Genomic DNA, 24,386 nt, shown 5'->3' on the forward strand with positions numbered 1-24,386 from the left:
AACTTGATTTAGGAAGAAAACAAGTTAAAACCCCTGTTCGATTATACTGTAAAGTAACAGATATATGCAAGACTCATGATTTAAAATTGCTTTCTTTTTTACCGTTCGTTACAAAGAATGACTGATTTTCTGGTAATCTAACCACAAATAAGTTTTTGATTTAAAAAAAATATCTTTGGCTTTTCATTTCTTGGTATGTATACTTTTGGTGTCCACACTTTTGCATGTTTCTTTCAGTTTGAGCATTTCACTTAAAACAATGTTATACAATACAATACAATAGAATATTCCTTGTATCATCCCACAGTGGGGAAATTTCAATGCAATCCATCCATACTGGAAAATGATGAATAGATAGATATATGAATAAATTAATAAACAAAGTCAGCAAGATAATCATCCCAATGGCAAGATTTCGATAAAAACAGTTGTTTCAAATGAGACGAAAGAGCTAAATGTTCGTTTTTTTAAGTCCCATCGCATTAACCTCCATTCAAGATGTCTGATGTCACGTACGACGGCATTTTGAGTTGTGTGGGTTGAAACCTTTTATTTCTTCGCATTATTTTCACAATCTAGAAGAAAGAATCCAGACTCCCCGTCATTCTGTTACTATGATTACCAGATGATTTAAAGCAAACATTTTAACCAATGTACCTTTTAAAAGGGCAGGACAATAGTGGTTGGCGTTTATTAAATGTGTTCATCTCACATTGATAGTCAAAAATATTTCCTTGAACCAACCTACATAATCATAGCCAAACGTCCCTAAACCGACCGAAATGTAAATTATCGGGTTCCGAGTGTGTACCAATGGTAGTATAAGCAATTTGTTTGGATTTTAACCTTTTTTTGCTGTGTTTCCACACTCCCGTATGTGCGAGCCCTTTTGTGTTTTATTATTCGCAGGGGTTGAAGCCAGAGTTAGATAGCTAGCTGTGGTGGTGCTACTGTTGCTAACAACTCGTGTTGCGGCCATCCGGTGCCGAGCCATTTGCGTCACTGCAGGCCAGAAAGAGCCAGTCGCCATTTCAGTCTCTGACTCTAAAGCGCGAATTGTCGAAAGGTAGGAATTCTAATGTCGGTTGGGACTGTATTCATTGATATGGCTCCATTATGATATTCGAGTATACGATTATACCCTACATCGTTTCAGTGCATTGCTTTTAAACGTAAAATAACGTTATACTGAAAAAAACAACCTGTCTTCCAGGCCTGTGCACGTGCCCTTGTTCCATCGAAGTTGTTCAGGGCTGATGTAATCAGTTAATTCGATTCTTCTTTTGGTTAAGATCTGATAGTCGTTGTTCGCGGCTTTTAGTGGAAAGCCCCTTGTATTTTATCCAACGTCTCAAGGCCCGCGAATCTGACGGTTGTTTTTCGGTTAGCTAATACTCGAATGAGCTAACGTGAGCAAGCTAACGTCCTACTACTAGCTTAAATAAACGTGTGAAATAAGGGCCTTGATTGCCCCCAACAAGCCGTGTCGTCGTTAGGTAAATTTTAATTAGCTTTGAGAGTATAAAATGAGCTCAACACGAGCGGTAATCCAGTCAATGCAGGATACATTGGTTGTAATCCGTGCGCTTTTTTTTCGTGGCTTGCACGTTATTGGCGTGTCCATCGTATCATCTGAATATGTAATAGATAACCAGGTAAAGCCTGTGACTAACTGAATAACCACACATTTGAATGTACCGTGTTTCAGTTGGCGACAGGCATGATTTTGGACGCAACTGAATAATGGTCACTTAGATGGAAGTCATGTTGACGGCAAACAAGAGACATAAACTTGAAGCGGTGGTTAAATGGTTTAGGTATATCTCTTACATTGTGTGTCTATTTGAAATGTGTTGTCGTCCTTTCTTTGTTTTAATGAATAACTTTCTACAATCTGATGGCTTGTCCTACGAAATAATGAGTTTTTACAGCTGAGCAGTCTAGTTATTCCTGACTAAAAACACGTATTTTAGAACATGTCGAGTTCTTCATGAAAGTGATGCTATGCAAAATGCCAGAGACTAGAATAAGTCAAACAAATCTTGCTTAATTATTTGATGTTTCAAGATAACAACTCAAGTGGACACTGAGGTGGACTCCCATGTTGAGAAAAAAGAGAAATAGATTGTCCCAGTGCTTATGTCTCTTCTCATCACTTTGGTCTTTGAAATTCCAATTCATACTCTTCAACATTAAAAGGCATATGTCTGCAGAGCTTCCTTGATGTCATGTTTTATAGGTAATTACATGGTTCAAATGTTGGAAAAAATGAAACAGCCACAAAGGTTATGGGAAAGAAGTAGTTCAGGTTCTGAAAAGTGGACATTTTTCAGATATAGGCAAGAAAAATAACTAACGTTACAGCTTTTGCAGAGAGCAATGCATAATTTTCTTTCTGGCTTCTGTGCTGTTACGGCCCGAGTAATCTTTGTTGCTTCTCCCTCCTCAGTTTAATTGGAAGCTCCACCATGGTGAAAATATTCATTGGGAACTTGTCGCCTGAAACCACATCAGATGAACTTCGGGCCCTCTTCTCCCAGTATGGCAAGATTTCTGAATGCACCATTCTCAAGAACTTCGGCTTTGTGCACATGGATGACAAAGCTGAGGCGGATGAGGCAATCCGGAATTTGCACCATTATGAGCTGAATGGCCAGGCCATGAATGTGGAGCTGAGTCGTGGCAAATCCAGAGGATCCACCAAACTACATGTTGGCAACATTGCCTGCACCAACCAGGAGCTGAGGGCCAAGTTTGAAGAGTATGGCACTGTGTTGGAGTGTGACATCGTTAAGAACTATGCCTTTGTTCACATGGAGAGAATGGAGGATGCCATGGAGGCCATCAATCAGTTAGACAACACAGCATTTAAAGGTGAACTCTCAGGCGGGGCCTAATGGGGGGATTGGGGTGGGCTGGGGGTATCCTGTTTCTAACATGAATATCTTGTTCTATTTTTGTGGATTGACAGGTAAGTCATGTATTCCAAACAGGTAAGTGAAATGATAAAATGGTGATGAACTAAGTATTTTACTTCACATTATAAAACCGGTATCTGTAATACCAGAATGTTTTTTTGATAACATCAGTCTGTCTGAATTGTTGTGAAACAACTAGATGCAAATAGCTATTTCCTTATTTGGTTAGTACTGGAACAATTTCAATGCATGATAAAGTCATACAAAATAACTGAAACTAATGAACATGCAGGTGTTTTTAATCATCAGTTCTTTACCCACTGATGTGATATTTCAGAGGTGTGGACACAAGTCACACTTGACCTCAGACTTGACCAGACAAAATCCCAGGAATTGTAAAGCAAGTGACTTAAAACAGCAATGACATATGGGTTCTCAGATTTGAAAGCCATGACACTACCCATAGATAGTACTCCACTAGCAGGTGTTATGTCAGTCAGCTTTAATTCCACAATCTGTTCTGCTTGGGACCAGTTTGTACATAAGAGCTACGGCAGCCAAAGTCCTGATATAAGAGCTATTTTATCAGTTTACTCCTCCAGGTTTCCAATGTTTTCAGCTGCGTTTGTAAAAGGTGTACTGAAGTAGGACCCGAGTGCCTATTGAACTCTTAATTGTCTCTAAATGACTAAGTACTCCTTGTAGTCATTGCCCACTGCTTTGGATAAAGCTAACATTTTTGTGTAATCAGGCCTTCTCACTGAAATGAAGATCTCCAATTACAAAAGCCTGAGACCAAGATATAATGTATTAGAAAGTTAAGCTTTGGTCAGTGTGTCAAAATCCGTCATGGAAACATACCAGAGTTCCCCCTTCAGACCTGTAACTTAGAGCTCAACCTAACTTCTTTAGGTGGAGAGTGTAGTGCAGCAGGAGACAGGAAGGTGTTATCTGTGGTTAATAAGATTGCCGTCTTTACTTGGTTCCTATCTAAAGACATGATTTGTAAAGACTTGAGACTTTGAATACAGTGACTTGGTCCCACCTCTGCCTCTTGATGAGCTTGTCTGCATCATTCTAAGCATAGGTGACATTTTGACTGTTTGCGCAGGTCCCCGCCAACACAGGCAAATGACAAAATTTAGTACTATATAAAAACAAGGAAATGCTGGCATGCAGGTGCAAAAGTTTATGTTGTTAACTGATAAAGCAGATGTTGCTGTGGCCAAAATGAATTGCTTCAATAATTTGATAATTGTAGAATGTTTTTTGTACTGTCGTACTCAGTATAGCACGCCTATCCTCCCAACCTCAAAATGTGATTAACACGTCCTGAACCGAATAGAGTTCTGGTACCACCATGGCTTTTCATACTGCAGTCTCATATTGTCGGGAGAACTCCAGAGCAAGGCTAATCTTGATGCTTCAGTGACTCACTATTGCCCCTTGAGGTATAAAGTGGTATTACAAGATGTGCTGTTGCTAGTTTGAGCATAAATTATTTTACACCTCAAAATTTTTGGTTAAATTTGAACAATTTTGAATAATTTGTTGCTTTTTAGCAATGTGGATTTCAGCATTAATCAGGGTCTGATTTAATGGTCTAAGCACAAGTCCTGTGTTGTTGTTACTGGACAATAACATTGCTTTTTTGACATAGTGGAGTTTAGCAGAAATATATCAAGACAAGAAATGTCCACTTCTTATTTTCGTATGAGTCCTTATTGAGTGTTTTCTTTTTAAGGCAAACTGATGAGCGTGAAGCTTTCGACTAGCCGCCTGCGTACTGCGCCGGGAATGGGAGACAGATCGGGTTGTTATCGTTGCGGGCAGGAAGGCCACTGGTCCAAAGAATGCCCTCTAGATCAAAATGGCTACCAGAGAAACGGCTCAGAGCCTAACTCTGAAGGATACGATGCCTCGAGATTTGATGGGCGTGGTCAAAACCGGGGTTATCATCCGGGCTTCGGTGGCGAGATGGAATACGGTGCCGGATACGCTCCTGTGCAAGGTATAAACCGAGGCGCTGGTCACAGCAACAATATGGCAGGGTACAGACGGGGTGCAGGCTATGAGGGTGCAATGAGGTACGGGCCACCCCCCGGTTACGGCATGAGCACTGGGGCTGACCCTAGCATGGCTCGGATGTACGGCACGGATGCGGCATACAGGAACAACAGCTCCGTCTATGGCGCGGTACCAGGCTACCCGGTGCGACGGTCGCCTTACGAGGAAAGAGATCCGTACGGAGTCGTGGACTACTACGAGAAGTACAGGGCCAATATGTACGGGGGCAATTATTTCGAGGAACATCGCGGTGTCCCCGTGCCTGCTCCAGCAACAACCACCACCACACCGATAATGAGGGAACGTCTGCCCCCAACTAACCTCGACCCGTACGGGTGTCCTCCCCTCCCGCCGCCACCTGCCCCGGTCTCCACATACCACACACGTGACCGGAGTCCTATTCGGAGAGTCGCTGGTGAGGCAGATGGATACACATATGAGCGTTCGCGCCTTTCACCAGGGGCCACTCACCAAAGGAGCACTACCTACGACCACACGCGGGATGCCAGCACCGACCGGGCACGATATACTTACTGACAACTGTTCTACACCTGACAGGTAGTGGGTAGGTTAGCCAAAGTGCCATTGGAGTTACTAAAAAACTAACCTTCAATAGTAAGTCTTTTATGGTCAAGTTCTTCGTAATAAGGCTGCTTTTACGCTACATGGTTCAAGTGACCCAATTCTGATATTTTTTAAAAGATTGAAATACATAAATTGCCAGTAATTTGAAATAAATACCATCTGTATGAAAGCTCATATATTCTGTCATATCAAGTTGATAAGTTGAAATCACAAACTTCACATTTAAATGACCTAACTTAGCATTCACAGAACAGTCCGTGCTCGCAACTGAAGACGATGTAGAAAGTGATTGTTGTGACCGAATATTCAGATGATTTGGTAAGTCCTAGCTTTTGTCATGCTCTTATCTAACGCTATCGCTAAGGGTGCCCTATGAATACTTTTTAGTTTGGAGTCAGTTTGTTTCCTTTGTTTTCCAGGTTGGTAGTCAAACTCTTCTCTTGGTTGTTCTAAGTAAGTGGTCAAAAAAATCTGAAAAATCAGAACTTGGCATGGAGACCTGGAGTGTAAATGCAGCCTGAGTGACTTGTGTAGGTACAGAAAATAAGCAAGCAACATTTAAATCTTTTTTCCATTTTAAACCCAGCAAGTAGGTTGAAGGTAGAATGTCTCTGCATCCTCTGATATCATTCCAGTGAACAATTTAAGAAATTTTGCAGCGCAGCTAATGCGATCATTTCATACAGTTACGTAATACATCATGGTATTGGTGCAGTTTTCAGGAGAATATGGAGGAGCGTGTCTTGGATTGACTGTCCCTTCATGTCACTTTAAGAAGTGGATGAAAGTATCTGTTCTTAGAGTACAATTAGTAGATTCAGTCAAAATAATTTGGTTAGTGCATGGTGCATGTTTTATTGGCAAGTCTCACAAGTCTCATAAAATAAAAATAGATTCAGCTTCTATTGTATCATGTGTCTCTTTGTGTGTTTGTGTTATCTGACTGTGTTACAGCATTTGTAAAGTGACAGCGAAACACATTAAAACGCGTTATGCTTGAACGGTAAAAATGATTTTACTTTTTATTGAGTTATTTCCGACCTGTTGTGAGACTTGAGTTGAATTGGATTGTTAGCTAATGCCTCCCTCTATCACAAACACCTTTTTAATAAACGCACTACTTATGTGAATTTGATTTTCATAATAAAACTAGGCTAGATATCTTGATTTTTGTTTTCATAATCCTGCTGGTGCTTTCTGTCCTTATTTGTAACGTGTGTTAAGATTAAAGGTTGTGTAAAGTCTGCGTGTCGAGTCATATTGTATCAAGTCAATTATACACTTAATGTACAGTGATAAACCCTAATGGAGGTACATGACGCGCCTCGTTTAAAGATGTAAACATTAGACATTCATTTATAACGTGTGCGCATCAGTCACCATTTTGAAATCCGGCCGTCACGTCCATTGTTGAAGGAAGATTTGTAATGACCGAAAATTCACATCGGTAGTCCTTTAATGGGAAATTGGAATTCCGGGTCAGAATCTTGCAATTCGAAATTCATTTGTGTACATTGTAGCATCTTAACTAAGTCTTACGAAAAGAGTAAAACGACAGAAAGTAGAACAGACGTTGATCTACTTGAACGTGGACAATCCCAGAACTGGGAGGGGATCGTAATGCCCAAAACTACAACTTGAGGTGCTGGATGATTGTGTCAAACCAACAGAGTGGAGTGAAAAACGCGTTTGTTGGTTCCCCTCCCCCGCTCGGGACGTCCGTGAGAGAGTCAGTGATCGTGGGCTGTGACGTGAGACCGGAGACAGGCATGATGGAACAAAGAACGCACGCCATGGCACCCTGTGTTGGCACAGACCAGGGCTTCCAAGTATCTTAGAATGTCAGCTCGCTTTGATGTTAACAGGAAATTACTGCTGGTCGGTCTTAGAAAAGGGTACACAGCGGAAGTATTACATCCTAGGATGCAATATATATGCAATCAGTGGGCTGATAATGGTTGATTTGATCCCAGGGGGATAACACTTAATTTTCTGTTCGGAGTAATACAATGTCACTTGTACGAAATGCACACCCCTGAAAATAACTCGTTTGACTGTCATGTAAGGTACTGACAGAAGAGATTGCTGACAATCAGGCCAATAGAACGTAACGACAGAGGCGGTCCTAAATGTGGCCAATAGGCAAGCTTTATACTGCAATTGTCCATCCCTTGTTATAGAGGATCATCTTGTGGCGTTCAGTCAGGCGCCATTTTGATTGAGATACTGAAGTGGTGTCTTTCTGAGTTAATTATTTTATCGATTTAACAAATTATTCGGAATCTAACTAAGGCTTAATTGCCCCTCTACCACAGTAAAAATGGCTACCGGTGCAAATGCAACTCCTTTAGGTAAGTTGCACCCCAGTATTGGCGCTAAACGAGGATTTGACGCTGGGCCTGGTGCAGGGAACGGGTTGATGCCAGCGCCGGGGCCGCCCGCATCCTTTCCGGCGCTACAAGGCTTCCAACCCTCGATCCAAACCGCACCGTTTTCTCAGTCACACCAGTTTAACCCAGTTGGAGGCTTTTCCGCCCCGACCCAACAGCCACCCCCAGGCGCCGGACTGGCTAAACCAGGTATGTTCATGTAGGAACCGTTTCAAACGTGATTGGACATGAGTCAGGCTAACAGCTCAGTGTGGCTAGTCAAGTACAACTAACAAGGCCTCGAACCAACCATGTCTTTTTCATGAAATTGACACAGCTTTGCAGGTTTTCGTCATCGATAATTCCAGAAAAATGCCGTTGGTCGAGTTTCCTCTGCTAAACGTCATTTGAGTAATCGGTTACTTCGTTTATCATAAGTATACTGGGCCTGCAGGTATTGTCGCCAGCCCGGTGCGACATGCTTCGTTACAAAACGAAGCCATGTTAAGCTGCTTATGTACAAGGTAAGTTTGAAATGTTAAAATGGCCCACTTAACCATTAAGGCACTTTCAGTCACGGAAGTTAATAACCCTGGCTAGCTACAGTAATGGTCGTTGGTATGAAACGTAAGCTTTGGCGTATCGAACGGGTCCGTTTTGAAAGAGCAAGGCTTTAGACGTAGGGTAATAGCGTTAAGCCGTACGCAACAATACTACTTCCAGACCATTCTGTCGACACGTGGCCATTTTAAGCCCCTTCCGTTGCAGTTTGATATCCTGATATATTTTACCCCTGCACAGGACTTATGCATGCAGTTCAGGGAACTGATTGTATATATTTGGCAGAGAAAAAGTTAACAAGCAAAGGTTCAAATATGATCACCGTTAATGTTTACTGATTTCCAGGGGCATTTTTACAATTTTAGAACAATATTTTTAAATTCCTTTTAGGGTTTTTTTTTTTTTTGATGTACTAATTGCTTGATTCATCGTGGCTTTTTGCAATCATGAATTGCCTCCTTAGACAGTGACGAACGACTGTCAAAAAAATACACATCTACATAATACATTTTAAATATAGATGTGTGTGTGTCTGTGTATGTATATATGTATGTATGTATTTATGAGAGAGAGATCGATCTATCTAGATATATGTCCAGGAACTTTGGGCAGATAGTAATCCAGGTCTAGATATAGCAAATGAAGAAATGTATTTTAAAACCTGTGTTTTAAAACCTATAAATTACTATATGTTTTAGACTGCACTTCATGCCCTTTTCTATAGATTGAGCAAATTAAAGAGATTGTTACCTTTTATATTTGCATAGAGTTTTGAAGCCACTTGGTATCAAGGTAATATACCATTTGTCCTGACAGATTTCGGTCAGAAAAAGCAAAGAAAGAAGAGTCGCTGGAGCAGTGAGACGCCTGATCAGAAAACGGTCATACCAGGCATGCCCACTGTCATTCCCCCTGGATTGACCCGTGATCAAGAGAGGGCCTATATAGGTAAATATTTATGATTTAGTCTGATCCAGTGTGATTTTTCTATTGAGGACATGATCAATTATGAACGTCTTAATTATCTGTTTTAGGCTCCTTTTCTGGTTTCAGCTAGATTAAAGACAGCAACGGTCAAAGTAATCCGATCGTAACATGTCACAAGATGACAGATGTGTAACTTCATTGTAACAGTTGAGGCGTACAACGATAATTTAAAAAAGTGCTGATTATGATCATTTCTCTTTAATAGAGGTAAAGGGGTTCTGCCGTGGCAATTGTTTCTATGGTCTTATGGTTTGCATACCATTGGGCATCCATTAGCAAGAGCTACTGTTAGCTGATAAGGCACCACTGCTCGCTGATTAATGTCCCCAAGCTGCTGGTCACTGTTCACTGTCTTGCCTGATCCAAACGCATCATCAGAATTGCTGTATGCATGATGGCATCACTCATAATTTCTTAACATGCTAAATTCTGCTTTGTTTTTATAATGGTTTTAAGTGTGAGCAATGCTGCTTCAATGGCAATAATTCCACCATATTTTAATAGCTCATTTACAAAAGTGACTGTTGGCATTGGACATTGAAGAACAAATGAGTGGTATTTTTCCATTGTGGAACAGAGTGCCTTCCAGTAGCAGTGTTACACTAACGAACTGTCTTCACAGGCCCTCAACAGGGTGTTCTGAAGCAGATAAGCCCTCTTCTCAATAACAAATGTTATTGATGTTTGCTTATTGGTAATGGTTGTTCTTCTTTGGTATGTAAACACTCATCTGTGCCCACCTTCCATTGTCCCACTTGTTGTTTCCTTTGCTCATTAAGTAAATTCCCTAAACGGCCAAATGGAAATGTTAGATTAATCAATGTGATCATGGCCTTAACCAGGTCTGCATTCATGTCTATGATACTCCTCAGTAGCAAGTGAATTTCTGTGTTGTTGGGATGTGGGGGTCAAACACAACTTTCCCAATGTGCATGCATGTAATGATTTTTTTTCTTTAATTTATTTTTTTCATTGCCTTCTTAATATAAGAATTGCTCCCTAAGTCAGTCATCACAGCCTCTCAGTCTTGATCTGTGGAGTGCATTGACTGTGACCATCTCTTTTGTTACAAAACAAATTGACAAATCAATGCTCTTTCGACCCCATGTGTATTTTTTATTTTTTTGTAAATGTTTTCCAAAACAAATCTAATCTTGTCTGCTAGGAAAGTGACCTCGACTTAGGTCTGAAAAAAATTATCAGCCATATTACGTCAGACCTTTGGCAATTAGTTCTTTGCCAATGTAACTGACCCTTTTGAAACATGAACTCCACTGATGAGTCTTATCAGATGTTCATATGATTTCCCTTGCTTTTATTTAAAGGAGCCACCATGTCTGTTCAGTATTAAATGAGACTGTGCTCTAATGTGCAGAGCATTGTCTCCCTGATGTTATTGTGGTAACCACATTTCTCTCCATCCTTGTTTTTCTTTCCTAACCTGAATTCTTCCAGTCCAACTGCAGATTGAAGACCTGACTCGTAAACTGCGTACAGGAGACCTGGGAATCCCTGTTAACCCTGAGGACAGGTCGGAAAAAGATTAAATCCACGAACAGTAACATTTTCTCTACCTTCTTGATTTTTCGGAAGCAAAAATGTTTTTTTTCCCCCCAAAATATTTGTGTTCGCTAGGTTCAATCTCAGACCCAATATTAGTTTTCAGAAACATAATCTGTGTGTGTGTGTGCGTATGTGTTTGCATGTGTGTTTGTGTGTGTGTGGTTTCAGCCTCTTTTAAAGGGATCTGTTCTACATTAGTTTATAATCTTCAACATATTGGCATAACAATACATTTGCTTATGATTTATGGATGCTAATTTCCTGAAATTACTTTAGCAAAGTACCTCCTTTAAAAACTGGTCAGGGTTTCATTGTAGATGCCTTTTTTTTTATTTTTTTATTTTTTATTTTAACAACGAATATTAGACCATCAGTGGTGCTTCCGTGGTTTTTAAGTATCAAGTATCTACACCGTATTTTTACCCAAGAAATGGTTACACAAATAAACTGTATGAGAATTATACTGACACTTGTTTAACATTGTTTAGTTTTTTGGCCTATTAGTTTACAGAATTCCCCTTTCTCTGATCTGATTTTGGTCTTTGATGGTTGGTTATCATCTGAAACTTAAAGTTTATGGTGGAGCAAGCTGAAATGATTTTGTTCTTTAATTTGTAGAATCATGTGAAAAACCTATGGTTAATAACAGTATTGATCTTGGGTAAAAATAGTAAAAGTTCAATTAAGAGTTCTTTTAGTTAAAGCTGAAATAAGGGGTCTGAATGTTGGGCAAACCACTGTATAGTTGAAATAAGTTTCATATAAGTTTCAATTTGTAAGGATGAGTCATTGCTTAAATTTAGCTTCTTGGTATTTCTAAATCCTTGTTACACCCCCCTGCTTGTTTGTGTGACATTACAACTTATGTCCTGATTTGCAAAAAAATTTAAGGCCTAAGAGCTTCTGTAGAGGTGAACTTTAAAAATTTTAAGTGGTTGGAAAGTATATCCCGGAAAGGAATCTTTCCTCTCGCCAATTCATGGTACGTGTGTCCACAGTCTTGGTTGATGGTCCCACTTTCTATGTTGGTATCTGCTGTGAATGTATTTTAATTATTACTACTAGAATAGCACAAGTATTATATCCTTGAATTTTTTTTTTTTTAATTGAGGACAACTTCACTTTATTTTGCAAACTATTGTTACACCCATGCTTTTGGCCTTTTTTCACATGACGTTTTAACAGCACACTGAGTGTTTCAGTTCAATATGGCTGCCTTCCTGGAGCTCATTTGTTGTTCGTCAGAGTTGTTCGTGTCCTGGGGGATAATAAGAGTCCTTAAACTTAAAGTCTGCTCCTAGAGTCCTTAAACAGTCAGCTGCACATCATGTTTCTATTCTTAAGAACATAGCGAAACAGGATTTTTGTATTGTGTATCAAATATTGACTATAACTTTTTCAATTTAAGATGACAGAAAAACCTGTCTAATGACAGGGCTGGGCTCCATACAATGATCTGCTTATTTGACCGGAAACCTTTATAGCCTCACTAGAACCAAATGGGACATTTTATTGAATAAAGAGCTACCAACACCTCTTGTTAGTTTATCTGCAAAACCAAACTTAAAAGCTGCATATTGATAAAATCTTTGCAAAAACAACCCCTCATACTTATTCATGAAGCAAATTGAAGAACATACATTGAAATACAAATGTCTGCATGTCAAGTGTTTGTTGCAGCTTTTTTATAGAAGGGAGATGCATAATGTATAGGTTTCTTATAACCAGGTTTAGGTTGATACTATTTTTTTTTAAATTACTAATTAAACCTTGATTAAAAAATCAGATATTTATTTAATATATCTATCTATATATTTATTATTAATTTATCCATCAATCTTTCTATTTATCCGTATTATTTTATAGTTCAGGTGTGTTTGCAGTTTTCAACCAATTTAGATAGTAACAATGGATGCAAGCTTAATGAGTTGATATTCTTGGCCTTATTCTTTTTACTAAGTTCTGCAATGGAAGTCAAAACACCTAGGCTACATCAAACCACCAAGCGTCTTTAGGTTTGCTTTGGGGGGTTTGGTCATATTCCAGTTTTCCCTCTGGACTCTATCAGAAGGAAAACCGCCAGAATGTGTCCTGGAAAAGCAAAGCTTCTGACATAGTTTCCAACCAGGTGTTTTCCCACAGGAAGCTCACAGGATTGTGACGTTGAATTTATTAGTTAGAGTCCCTGTCATCTGTACATGTTGTAGATCATGATTTATAATCAGACGTTTCCACAGCAACCAAAGGGTTGATTTGCAGCTCTCATATGAATAATTCCCCAATCTTTTGTGAAAGAACCAACCGGGGATGTTTCAGGTTCTCACCGTTGGAAGTTTCAAGAATTTTTTTTCTTCACATCACACGGACACCGATGTGGCTCTCTGATTGGAGAGCATAGAAAAAGGTGGAACTCTAATCTTAATTCCTTTTCTCTAACCCAAATTACCCCACATCAACCTAACCCCTTTTTCAAGCACAGAGCCTCCTTTACGAAGCAACACAGGTTTTCAGCATCCAAGGGGAGGCACGGACCTCTTCCGCATCATCTACACCAAGCAACTCAAAGCCAGCGTTTCTGCTTAGATTGCACATTTTTACTTTGGTTTCTTTTTCTTTCTCTCAACTTTGCTTTCTTGTAGGCCAACAATCCTGTATGCAGGTTTAACAATGGCCATGGAATTGGTTTTGTTGAATTGATTTGCTTTGTCGATGATGCCCCTCTCCAGTGATATCTGGTGATTTATTACCATACAGCTCAAGTCGCCCAACTTAACTATGAAGTATGTGAGAGATGAATAGTTGTCGACATGTTATTGCAGAGTTCTTCAATAATTTTTATTTTGGTTGTCATCCACTGGCCTTTAGTCCTAACAGTCAATTTGAGATTGAAGGCATGTTTTTCTCAGTCAAAATTACAAACTTTTCTGTAAGACATGTTAGTAACCATAAATTTCAATCTTCTGAGGGTATAATATATGGTAGATAGCTGTATGAGCCTGTGTGACTGCTGATGTAAAAACTGCAGTTCCAAACGTGTGTTAATGCTGTATGTCTTGTCCCTTGTCTTCCATCACCTTTAGGTCCCCTTCTCCCGAGCCTATCTATAATAGTGAGGGAAAGAGGCTGAACACTCGTGAGTATCGTACTAGGAAGAAAATCGAAGAAGAACGTCACTCCCTTATCACGGAAATGGTCGGCCTCAATCCAGACTTCAAGCCTCCTGCAGACTACAAGTATGATTTTAATTGCATGGTTTGTTTGAGAAGAGTTGATACAAAGCTATAAAATATTGCAACACTGCACAATGTGATGCCTACGTTCCGACTACCAGTCACTTGAGTTATTGTCCATGTTGTCAATTGTGCTTGAATCCCATAACCGTACAAATCATCTACTGTAAGTAATAGGGATGGGACTTGATTACAGGTTTCATAATTAACATCTTTTTGTAAGGTGAAGTAAGTAATTTAACAATGGTTGATGAATGACTCAATTTTAATTTGCTTAAATATTGTGATTTGTTTTTTGTGTCCTCTGTAAGAAGCTTCACAAGTTGAGTTTAGTTTATTTAAAATTGATTATTTTCAACCTTAATCGTTTAAAGAATAAACCAAGAATGTCATCAGAAATTTCCCATTGAAATTCTTGTCTAACCTCTTAAACTTTTTTTTTCCTCCCCAAATGAATCTGCTCCCTGCACTTTTTGAATCTATTCTCGTGCATTTCGCAGACCTCCAGCCACAAGAGTCAATGACAAAGTCATGATTCCTCAAGATGAATATCCCGAAATCAACTTTGTTGGTCTGCTTATTGGTCCACGGTAGGATGGTTAAATTTGCAACATTTTGTAATGCACATTTTTGTAATGCATTCTTTTATATGCCAATTCCTTAATAGTACTATTTTAAACACCTCTTTTCCTGGTATTACAGCGGAAATACCCTGAAAAATATAGAGAAAGAATGCTGTGCCAAAATCATGATCCGTGGAAAAGGTTCTGTGAAGGAGGGCAAGGTCGGGAGGAAAGATGGACAGATGCTTCCCGGGGAGGATGAACCTCTGCATGCGTTGGTTACTGCAAACACCATGGAGAATGTCAAGAAAGCTGTGGAACAGGTTATATCACTGTTATATTCTCTTAATCCCCTTGTGGGTGCCGCCATAAATGTATGCCATTGTGTAGTTTATAATTCCACAGAGTAGCTAAAATAAACTCAAGTTGAGAAGAAAAAATGTACTTTTTCTGAAAGTAAGATGATCCGGTCTTTAGGATTTTGAATCCCGTTCAGCTTTTGCTCCGTAGTTATAGACTACACTTATGATGTATTGTGACAGCCTTCTTCTTTCGGCTTTTCCCATCACGGGTCGCCACAGCGAGTCAACTTTCTCCATCTAACCCTATTCTCTGTATCTTACTCTCTCACACCAACTACCTTCATATCCTCTCTCACTACGTCCATAAATCTTCTCTTTGGTCTTCCTCGAGATCTCTTGCCTGGCAGCTCCAATTCCAGCATCTGTCTACCGATATATTCACTATCCCTTCTCTGTACATGACCGAACCATCTCAGTCTGGCTTCTCTGACCTTCTCTCCAAAACATCTAACATGTGCCGTCCCTCTGATAGACTCATTCCTGATCCTATCCATCCTGGTCACTCCCAAAGAGAACCTCAACATCTTCATCTCTGCAACGTTGAGTTCTGCCTGCTGTCTTTTGGTCATTGTAACAGTTTCTAGTCCATACATCATCGCTGGTCTCACCACTGTCTTGTACACCTTTCCTTTTATTCTGGCTGAAAGTCTTCTATCACAAAGTACCCCTGACACTTTTCTCCACACATTCCAACCTGCTTGGACCCGTATCTTCACCTCTTTTCCGCACTCTCCGTTGCTCTGGACTGTTGACCCCAAGTACCTGAAATCCACCAGCTTCTTGATCTCCACTCCCTGTAGCCTCACCGTTCCACCTGAGTTCCTCTCATTCACAGACATATATTCTGTCTTGCTGCAACTAATTTTCATTCCTCTCCTTTCCAGCGCATACCTCCACCTCTAGATTTTCCTTAACCTGTTCTCTGCTCTCACTACAGACCACAATGTCATCCGCAAACATCATGGTCCATGGGGATTCCTGTCTAACCTCATCTGTCAGCCTGTCCATCACCATTACGAACAAGAGGGGGTCCCACCTCCACCTTGAACTTCTCTGTTACCCCTACAGCACACCGCACCTGTGTCTCACAGCTAGCAAACATGTCCTGCACCTGTCTAACATACTTCTCTGCCACTTCAGACTTCCTCATACAATACCAGAGCTCCTCTCTTGGCATCCTGTCATGTGCTTTTTCTAGGTCTACACAAACACAATGCAGCTCCCTCTGGCCTTCTCTGTACTTTTCTATTAGCATTCTCAACGCAAATACTGCATCTGTAGTACTCTTTCTAGGCATGAAGCCATACTGCTGTTCACAAATGCTGACTTCTGCTCTCAGTCTAGTTTCCACTACTCTTTCCCATAACTTCATTGTATGGCTCATCAACTTTATACCTCTATAGTTGGCACAATTCTGCACGCCCCCTTTATTCTTAAAAATAGCCACCATCACACTTTGTCTCCATTCTTCAGGCATCTTCTCACTCTCTAAGATCCTGTTGAATAATCTAGTCAGAAAATCTACCGCTGCCTCTCCTAGACACTTCCACACTTCCACAGGTATATCATCAGGACCAACTTCTTTTCCACTCTTCATCCTCTTCAATGCCTTCCTCGCTTCATCTAATTTGTGCTACTTTGTGGTCTACAATAGTCCCCTCTTCTACCCTTGCCTCTCTTTCATTTTCCACATTCATCAGCTCTTCAAAGTACTCTTTCCATCTTCCCATCACTCTTCTAGCATCTGTCAATACATTTCCTTCTCTGTCCTTAATCACCCGGACCTGTTGTACATCCTTTCCATCGTTATCTCTCTGTTTCGCCAACCTGTATAGATCATTCTCACCCTCCTTACTATCCAACCGCGCATACAAGTCATCATAAGCCCTTTGTTTTGCCTTTGCTACCTCTATCTTTACCTTTTGCCGCATCTCCCTGAACTCCTGTCTGTTCTCTTCAGTCCTTTCAGTATCCCACTTCTTTGTGAACCGCTTTCTCTGTATATACTCCTGCACTTCCTCATTCCACCACCAAGTCTCCTTATCTACTTTCCTTCCAGATGACACACCAAGTACCCTCCTACCTGTCTCCCTGATAATAGTAGCTGTTGTCCAATCATCTGGAAGCTCTCCCTGACCCCCCCAGACCCTTTCTCAACTCATCCCTGAAAACCATACATCACTCCTCCCTTTTCAACTTCCACCACTTTGTCCTCTGCTCTGTCTTTGTCCTCTTCATCTTCCTTGTCACCAGAGTCATCCCACAAACCACCATCCTATGCTGTCTGGCTACACTCTCACCTACAACTACTTTGCAGTCACTGATCTCTTTCAGGTTACCTCGTCTATACAAGATGTAGTCTACCTGCGTGCTCCTACCTCTGCTCTTATAAGTTACCCTATGTTCCTGTTTTTTTCTGGAAAAAGGTATTCAGTACAGCCATTTCCATCCTTTTTGCAAAATCTACCACCATCTGTCCCTCTACATTCCTATCCTGGATACTAAATCTGCCCATCACTTCTTCAGCCCCTCTATTGCCTTCACCAACATGTCCATTGAAGTCTGCACCAATTATCACTCTCATTTCTGGGAATATTCTGCATCACTTCATCTAACTCATTCCAGAAATGCTCCTTCTCTTCAGATTCACATCCCACTTGTGGGGCATAGCCACTAACAACATTGAGCATCACACCTTCAATTTCCAATTTCAGACTCATAAGTCTATCTGACATTCTTTTCACCTCGAGGACGTTCCTTACGAACTCCTCCTTCAAGATAACTTTTACTCCATTTCTCTTTTTGTCATTACCATAATAGTACAACTTAAAGCCTGCTCCTAAGCTTCTAGCCTTACTACCTTTCCACCTGGTCTCCTGGACACACAGTATATCCACCTTCCTTCTCTGAATCATGTCCCCACTCTCAGTCCCAGACTCTTTCCTTTCCTCCTCTCTCTCTGCTTCCGAACACGCACCCCTCTTCTACTTCTTGTTCTTCGACCCACAGTAGCCCAGTTTCCATTAGTACCCTGTAGGTCATCAGTACCAATGGCGGTCGTTGTTAACCCGGTCCGCGACCGATCCGGTATGGTATAGTTATGGTTGACTCGCATGTTTGGTTTTGGCAAAAGTTTTACGATGGATGCCCTTCCTGACGCAACCCTCTGCATTTATCCGGGCTTGGGACCGGCACAGGGAGACACTGCTCCGTGCCCCCCCCAAGGCAGGCTTGGAGAGACATAGGCCAGTGCCGCCCTGTGGCTTCATTCCGCCCTGTGGCTGCATTATGTAGTGTGACAGCCATTAAAATAAATATGTTCTTAAACGTTATTTTGAGAGTTCTTAGACAACTAATCATAAGGAATAGAAAACAAACTACAATTCAAAAGGCATTTGATTCATATTCGGATTCATGAACGTATCCAATGGTATTTGCATGGCTTCTAATGGGGAGGTCTTGAGACATGGTTGCTCAGCAGGGGAACTTAGACAGAACCATTGTGAGAGGCCCTGGAGAGCGAAGGAGAGAACCCAGGCAGGAGAACAAGGAGTGAACATGAGGAGGCGAGACTCCATGGAGAAAAACATCAGGGCAGAAGAACATGGACAGAAAACAAAAAATCCAAGCAGGAGACCAGAGCATCCCATGCAACAGGACCCGTAGTGAGCAAAAAGAGAGAGAATCCAGATAGGAGCACATAGCGACAACACAGAGAACCCCGTCTGGAGAACAACACGCAGGAGAACATGAAGTTTTATTTGCTGTGTCGTTAATCTGCAGGACACATCAGTTGTGTACATCATAAACAGAATCACAGTAACTTGTAAAATGTTTGAGAACTTCTCAAAATAGAACAAATATATGAAATCAATGATGTTACAATCATATAAAGAATATGAGCAGTTTCCTAGCGTTCGTGAAACATTAATACGGGCTAGTCCTCTACAAGCTTTTTCTGAGTAGTCTTTGCCTTTTTTGTTGTTACTTTACTTTTATCGATAAAGCATACAATATTTTAAATGTAAGAAATTTTCACAGATCAGGAATATCTTGAAACAAGGCATTGAGACACCAGAGGATCAGAATGATCTGCGCAAAATGCAGCTGAGAGAGCTGGCAAGACTCAATGGCACTCTGCGGGAGGATGACAACCGGTGAGGGACTCCTTCAAAGCTCCCCAACTCCCATGGAATTTGTTTTGAGTTGTTACTTGTTACAAGTCAAAAGCTGATGTTAAACTGTTGGTCCCTGTAGGATCCTCCGTCCCTGGCAGAACACAGAGCCCCGCAGCATTACCAACACTACCCTTTGCACAAAGTGTGGCGGAGCAGGACACATCTCTTCCGACTGCAAGTATACCAGGTGGCCATTCTGTTACACTAACTAAGAAATTATCATGTTTTTTAGTAACAGTAAATATTTTCAGGAACTGATATTAATCCGCTGTACTGAGCGATTTAAACACTGCTGGCAGTCACTGAAATCATGGTTTTCAATGCCTTAGTGATTTATGAGATGTGTAAAGTTTTGTGCCGAGTACAGCTTTCTTTTCTATATGGTGTAGCTCGTTTGCTGCACACCGAGCAACAGGTGGTGAGCCCCCCCAGTCAGCCCAGGACAAGGCCCGAATGGACAAGGAGTATTTGTCTCTGATGGCAGAGCTAGGAGAAGCTCCAGTCCCATCATCTGGTGGAGGACACACAAGCAGCCAGGGAGGAGGTCCCCGGGCCTCAGGACCCAACAACACCCAGCCCCCACCGGTTAGTCTTCTCTTCATGGGCTAATTTTGACTTTCGGAAATTAAAAAAAAGGAAAAAAAAAGTTTTTGAAATGTAATTATTTTTTTTGGGCCAGAAACCGTAAATTGTTCTCTGAATTGGGGCAGTTGAAATTATCCTATTCCTTTTATTTTGAATTCAATAATGACAAGTTTGAGACCCCTTTGTCTTGATTGGTTGATAATTGTTCATCGTCATGGCAGAACCGTCCTCCCTGGATGAGCTCAGGTCCCGCTGACAACAGGAATTACCATGGCATGCATGGAGGGCCTAGTGGTCCGGGTGCATCTCACAACTTTCCACCACCCATGCCAAACATGGGAGGCCCTCCAATGCCCCCAAACCCGAATGGCATGCCACCCCCTTGGATGCAGCCTCCACCTCCTCCCATGGGCCAGGGTCCAGGCCCTCACGGACACCCCATGGGTACTGAAGTATCTTCATATGTATCTCTGTAAACCTCACATTGTTAGCTACATGGCTGTATTTGGATGTTTCCTTTCTTTTCAGGTCTGTTGCCCCCTCCCATGGGCATGATGCCACCTCCACCTCCTCCTCCCAATAATCAGCCACCGCCTCCCCCCTCTGGACCCCTGCCACCATGGCAACAGCAGGCTCCACCTCCCCCTCCAACCAGCAGCATGGCGACCAGCACGCCACTTCCATGGCAACAGAGTGAGTAACACTGAATATCAATTACATTTACTCTCTCTCTCTTAAGAGTTTTTCCTCTGATACTTGACTAACCCCACAGGGTAACCACCGGTCATTAAAAGGATTAAAAATCATGAAATAGATTATGCACAAAATAAAGCCTCAAAGACATAAAATTCAATGTCTAGAAGCATTAAAAATGTAAAACCACTTGATTGGAAAAACATTTTTAATACATGCAGATGAGGCTATGTAACCTTTAATAATTTTGGTCAGAATAGTGTGATAATCACTGATGACTGACAGGCGGAATTCCTTTTATTAGCTATTGTTTATGGCTGCTGTTCCGGAGATGCGCCAAGTTACAATGCTGGACATTGAGCATGGCGAAAGAGCAGAGAAAAGTGTTGTTAACCAAAGTGATCTGTTCCGAGGCTGGCTAAGCCCATTGGCAGAAAACCAGGTGAGGCGTCTTGCATTCTGTGCAAAAAAAAAGGTATAACTTTGCACAGTTTGCATCACCTCAGTAAATGTCACATGTGATCTGATGGTCATGAGTCAGCAACTGCTCCCATCGCCTCAACCGCTCTTTCTTTGCCAGTATTTTGAAATTGTTTTGAAAAGATTTACACAGGTAGGAATCAAAGAAAATTTTAGAAAAACTCAAGTAGATGAGCTTTTGTTTTATTTCTTTTTTTTGCTGCAAAGCATTAAAATATAAATTGAATTCTTTTGTCATATGAGGAACACATTATTTTATAGAGGAGTTCAACGTACAAACTTCATGAATGGCTTTCCACTGTTCAAAAATGCCTCCATAGTTCATTTGTACTTCTTTCTGCTGTGATATGGTGTAGTGGACACAATTGCCCATTGGTAGTCCCTATGTCGCTCTTTACTGGGAAATTTTGTTTCTAACTTAAAACCCACAGACACCACCACCACCTCGAGCTCAGGCACTGCTACCCTTCCTCCTTGGCAGCAGCCCCAGCAGCCCGCTGTGTCTGGAGCTCAGCCCCCACCTCCCATGGGAACGCCATCAATGGTGCCACCACCTCCTGGAGTCCAGCCCCCCCTGCCCCCTGGCGCACCCCCGCCTCCCCCTCCACCTCCTCCGGGCTCAGCCAGTATGATGTATGCTCCTCCACCACCCCCACCGCCCATGGACCCTTCCAACTTTGTCACCATGATGGGTATGGGGGTACCGGGCATGCCGCCGTTTGGCATCCCTCCTGCCCCCCCACCCCCCCCTCCCCAAAATTAACCCTACCAGAGAAGAACATCTCCCCCGCAACACATTGTTCACCATATCTGATAGACTGAAGTTCTTTGGGAGCATCTCTCAGCTCAAAAAAATTAACCAGTGCTTTATTTTTTATCAATCTTAATTGATGTGAAACATGCTGTGCCGGTTCACCTGTGAAGTCATGTGAATTTATTATGTTTCGGTTTTGTTGCCTGGGTTTGTAGCAATGCAAACACCATTGCTCCTGGCTACCTGTTCTTCAGTACTTGGGTCTTTTTTTGTCATACATCAAATAAATGTTTGAAACAGGCAGAAATTATATTTAATTTGCTGTTTGACTCCAACCTTGAAACTTCAGCTGTCATCAGTGGGTTATACTTGTGCACAGTCATTTTTGGCATCTCAGCATTGAGTGGTAGAAAAAAAATTCTTTATTAATGAAATGTGAAATGTATCTTCTACAGAAATCCTTCCCGGGGATTTCTATTTTTCATTGTACATTGGTTTCTTTGATTTATCAAGTTAATATTTCCAAAACCTATGGATTACTTGATGTGGAGGATCTTCATTTTTTGTAAGATGCTGTGTTTGTGTCACTGCTGGACACAGACAGATTACTTTTATCCTTTCATTAATTTGAGACAGAACATGTTAATTTTTTGTTAAAGTTGCCCTGTTTCATTGCTTGTCTGAATAGCTGTTGAACTATTGCTTGGTTAACACTGAACAGATCACGTGTATAGTTTTTAGTGCAAGCTTCTTTTTCTTCTGATGGACAACAGTCTTTGGCACTGTTGGGTTTCCCTTTTGCTATGTTCAATAACCTTGATTAATGAAAGAGGTCCCCACAGTGTCAAACTCAAGGAAGCAGCTACAAGGAAAATAGTTTCAATCCCATTGAACTATTTTTGCCTATCAGACCTGTGTTTTACACTGTTCTATACAGTTCCTTTAAAGTCTTAGGTCTTCAACAATGTTAGTTTTTTTGTTTGGAAGTTACTTCCTATAGTTTTGCCGGTTATCGTTCAATAGCCATGTTATTTCCCTTCTTTGGCAGAGATTTTTTTTTTGACTATTTGGGAGTTCAATGATTTCTACACTTCTGTAAGTCACTGGTAAAATAAATAAACATTTGCCTCATATCCTCCTATGTAATCATCCTATTTACTCAATCCCTTGGTTCCTCTGATGATTAAAATTTTAGTATATGGTAAATCAACGCTTCGGATTCTTTGGATTTTTTTATTTTTTAAAACCAAAATCAATGCAAACTATATGATGAGCTGTGCCCTTCAGTATACCCAAATCCAGGGTTATGATTTTCTTTCTTTGGTATTGTGGAACAAGACCAGAGGGATCTGTTCAAAAATGCTTTTTTGGATTGCATCAAGGTAATTGAAAAAATCTGCATCATTGTTGGACCCAGTTTTTCCCTATACTGATCTAGATTTTATTTGTATATATGTAATACATCTATATACATCTTGAAGTGAATATATACCCACATCAGATGTACGTATATAATCACTGCTCAAAAAATAAAGGGAACACTAAAATAACATCTTAGATCTGAATGAATGAAATATTCTTATAAAATACTTTATTCTTTACATAGTTGAATGTGCTGACAACAAAATCACCCCAAATTATAAATGGAAATCAAATTCATTAACTCATGGAAGTCTGGATTTAGTCATTCAAGACCTGAGTGGAAAAACACACAACAGGCTGTTCCAACTTAGATGTAATGTCCTTAAAAGAAGCGCTCCCTAAGTGGACAATTTGATTTCACAGACGTGAATGACATTGTGTTGTTTAAGTGTTCCCTTCATTATTTTGAGCCCTATATATCCCTTTATTATTTTGAGCACTATATATACGGAACGGTGTTGAAGTGCTGAGGTCGTCTCTCGGCCTGATGGTCGAGCTCCAATTCAAGACGTCAATGGCGACAGACCTGCCGGTCGACTGACACACGGGAGTCGATCGACGCTAAATCTTGATCTAAAAGCTGCATGCAGTATTATTTTACTTCAATTTTCACAATTTAAAATGGCAAGCGCTAGTCGTTTCCCGTCCCTTTTTCACACCCACAATCAAATAACAGACGTTTATTTAGTTAATATACAGTTTCACATGTCGAGCCAGAGGAAGCGATTCCGCCTCCAAAATAAATGCAGCACTTGAAGCCGTCATACCTCACTGGAATTTCTTGCATAACCACACCCCTACATTTCACATTACGATTGAAGTGGAAATGCGACTCAAAGAATGCCTTGCGCTTCGATTATTTTTCTGTAATAGTTTCCTAATTCTTAATGATAAGTACCACCTGGAATTTTCCAGTCACTGAGGGAAAGGGGAAATTTATAAAATAACATCACTGAGGCGACTTTGGAAATAAAAGTACATACAGACACATACCGTACTATACATACTTTTATAATGAAATTGGACCTTTGATATTGCAATACATACGCACAGACTTGCAATGAAGCGT

General features: G+C 40.9%; 1 protein-coding gene across 2 annotated transcripts; it reads left to right on the forward strand.

Annotated features, from left to right (window-relative positions):
* Positions 1 to 957: 957 nt before the first annotated feature.
* Positions 958 to 23,106, forward strand: sf1 (splicing factor 1). Of its 2 annotated transcripts, XM_086165961.1 has the most exons (14): positions 958 to 1,066; positions 2,450 to 2,874; positions 7,886 to 8,149; positions 9,317 to 9,448; positions 10,943 to 11,018; positions 14,131 to 14,283; positions 14,781 to 14,870; positions 14,983 to 15,166; positions 19,247 to 19,362; positions 19,463 to 19,570; positions 19,773 to 19,968; positions 20,190 to 20,412; positions 20,497 to 20,661; positions 21,573 to 23,106. In XM_086165961.1, the coding sequence occupies exons 2-14, from the start codon at positions 2,469 to 2,471 to the stop codon at positions 21,902 to 21,904; spliced, it is 2,445 nt and encodes an 814-aa protein (XP_086022087.1). In that variant the 5' UTR covers positions 958 to 1,066; positions 2,450 to 2,468; the 3' UTR covers positions 21,905 to 23,106. The 2 variants fall into 2 exon arrangements, with proteins under 2 accessions (XP_086022087.1, XP_086022088.1); XM_086165962.1 differs by lacking the exon at positions 7,886 to 8,149.
* Positions 23,107 to 24,386: the final 1,280 nt, after the last annotated feature.

Source organism: Fistularia commersonii, chromosome 19 (genome assembly GCF_037954325.1).
Source record: "Fistularia commersonii isolate RoL2024-O1a breed Wild chromosome 19, RoL_Fcom_v1.0, whole genome shotgun sequence".
Classification (NCBI taxonomy): domain Eukaryota; kingdom Metazoa; phylum Chordata; class Actinopteri; order Syngnathiformes; family Fistulariidae; genus Fistularia; species Fistularia commersonii.

Bases quoted from the DNA above. Each gene is read 5' to 3' on its own strand.
- sf1 (XM_086165961.1), top strand. From the start codon at position 2,469: ATGGTGAAAATATTCATTGGGAACTTGTCGCCTGAAACCACATCAGAT. The intron at 15,167-19,246 runs GTTATATCACTG...AAATTTTCACAG, and splicing joins TCAAGAAAGCTGTGGAACAG to ATCAGGAATATCTTGAAACA. The intron at 20,662-21,572 runs GTGAGTAACACT...TAAAACCCACAG, and splicing joins GCCACTTCCATGGCAACAGA to ACACCACCACCACCTCGAGC.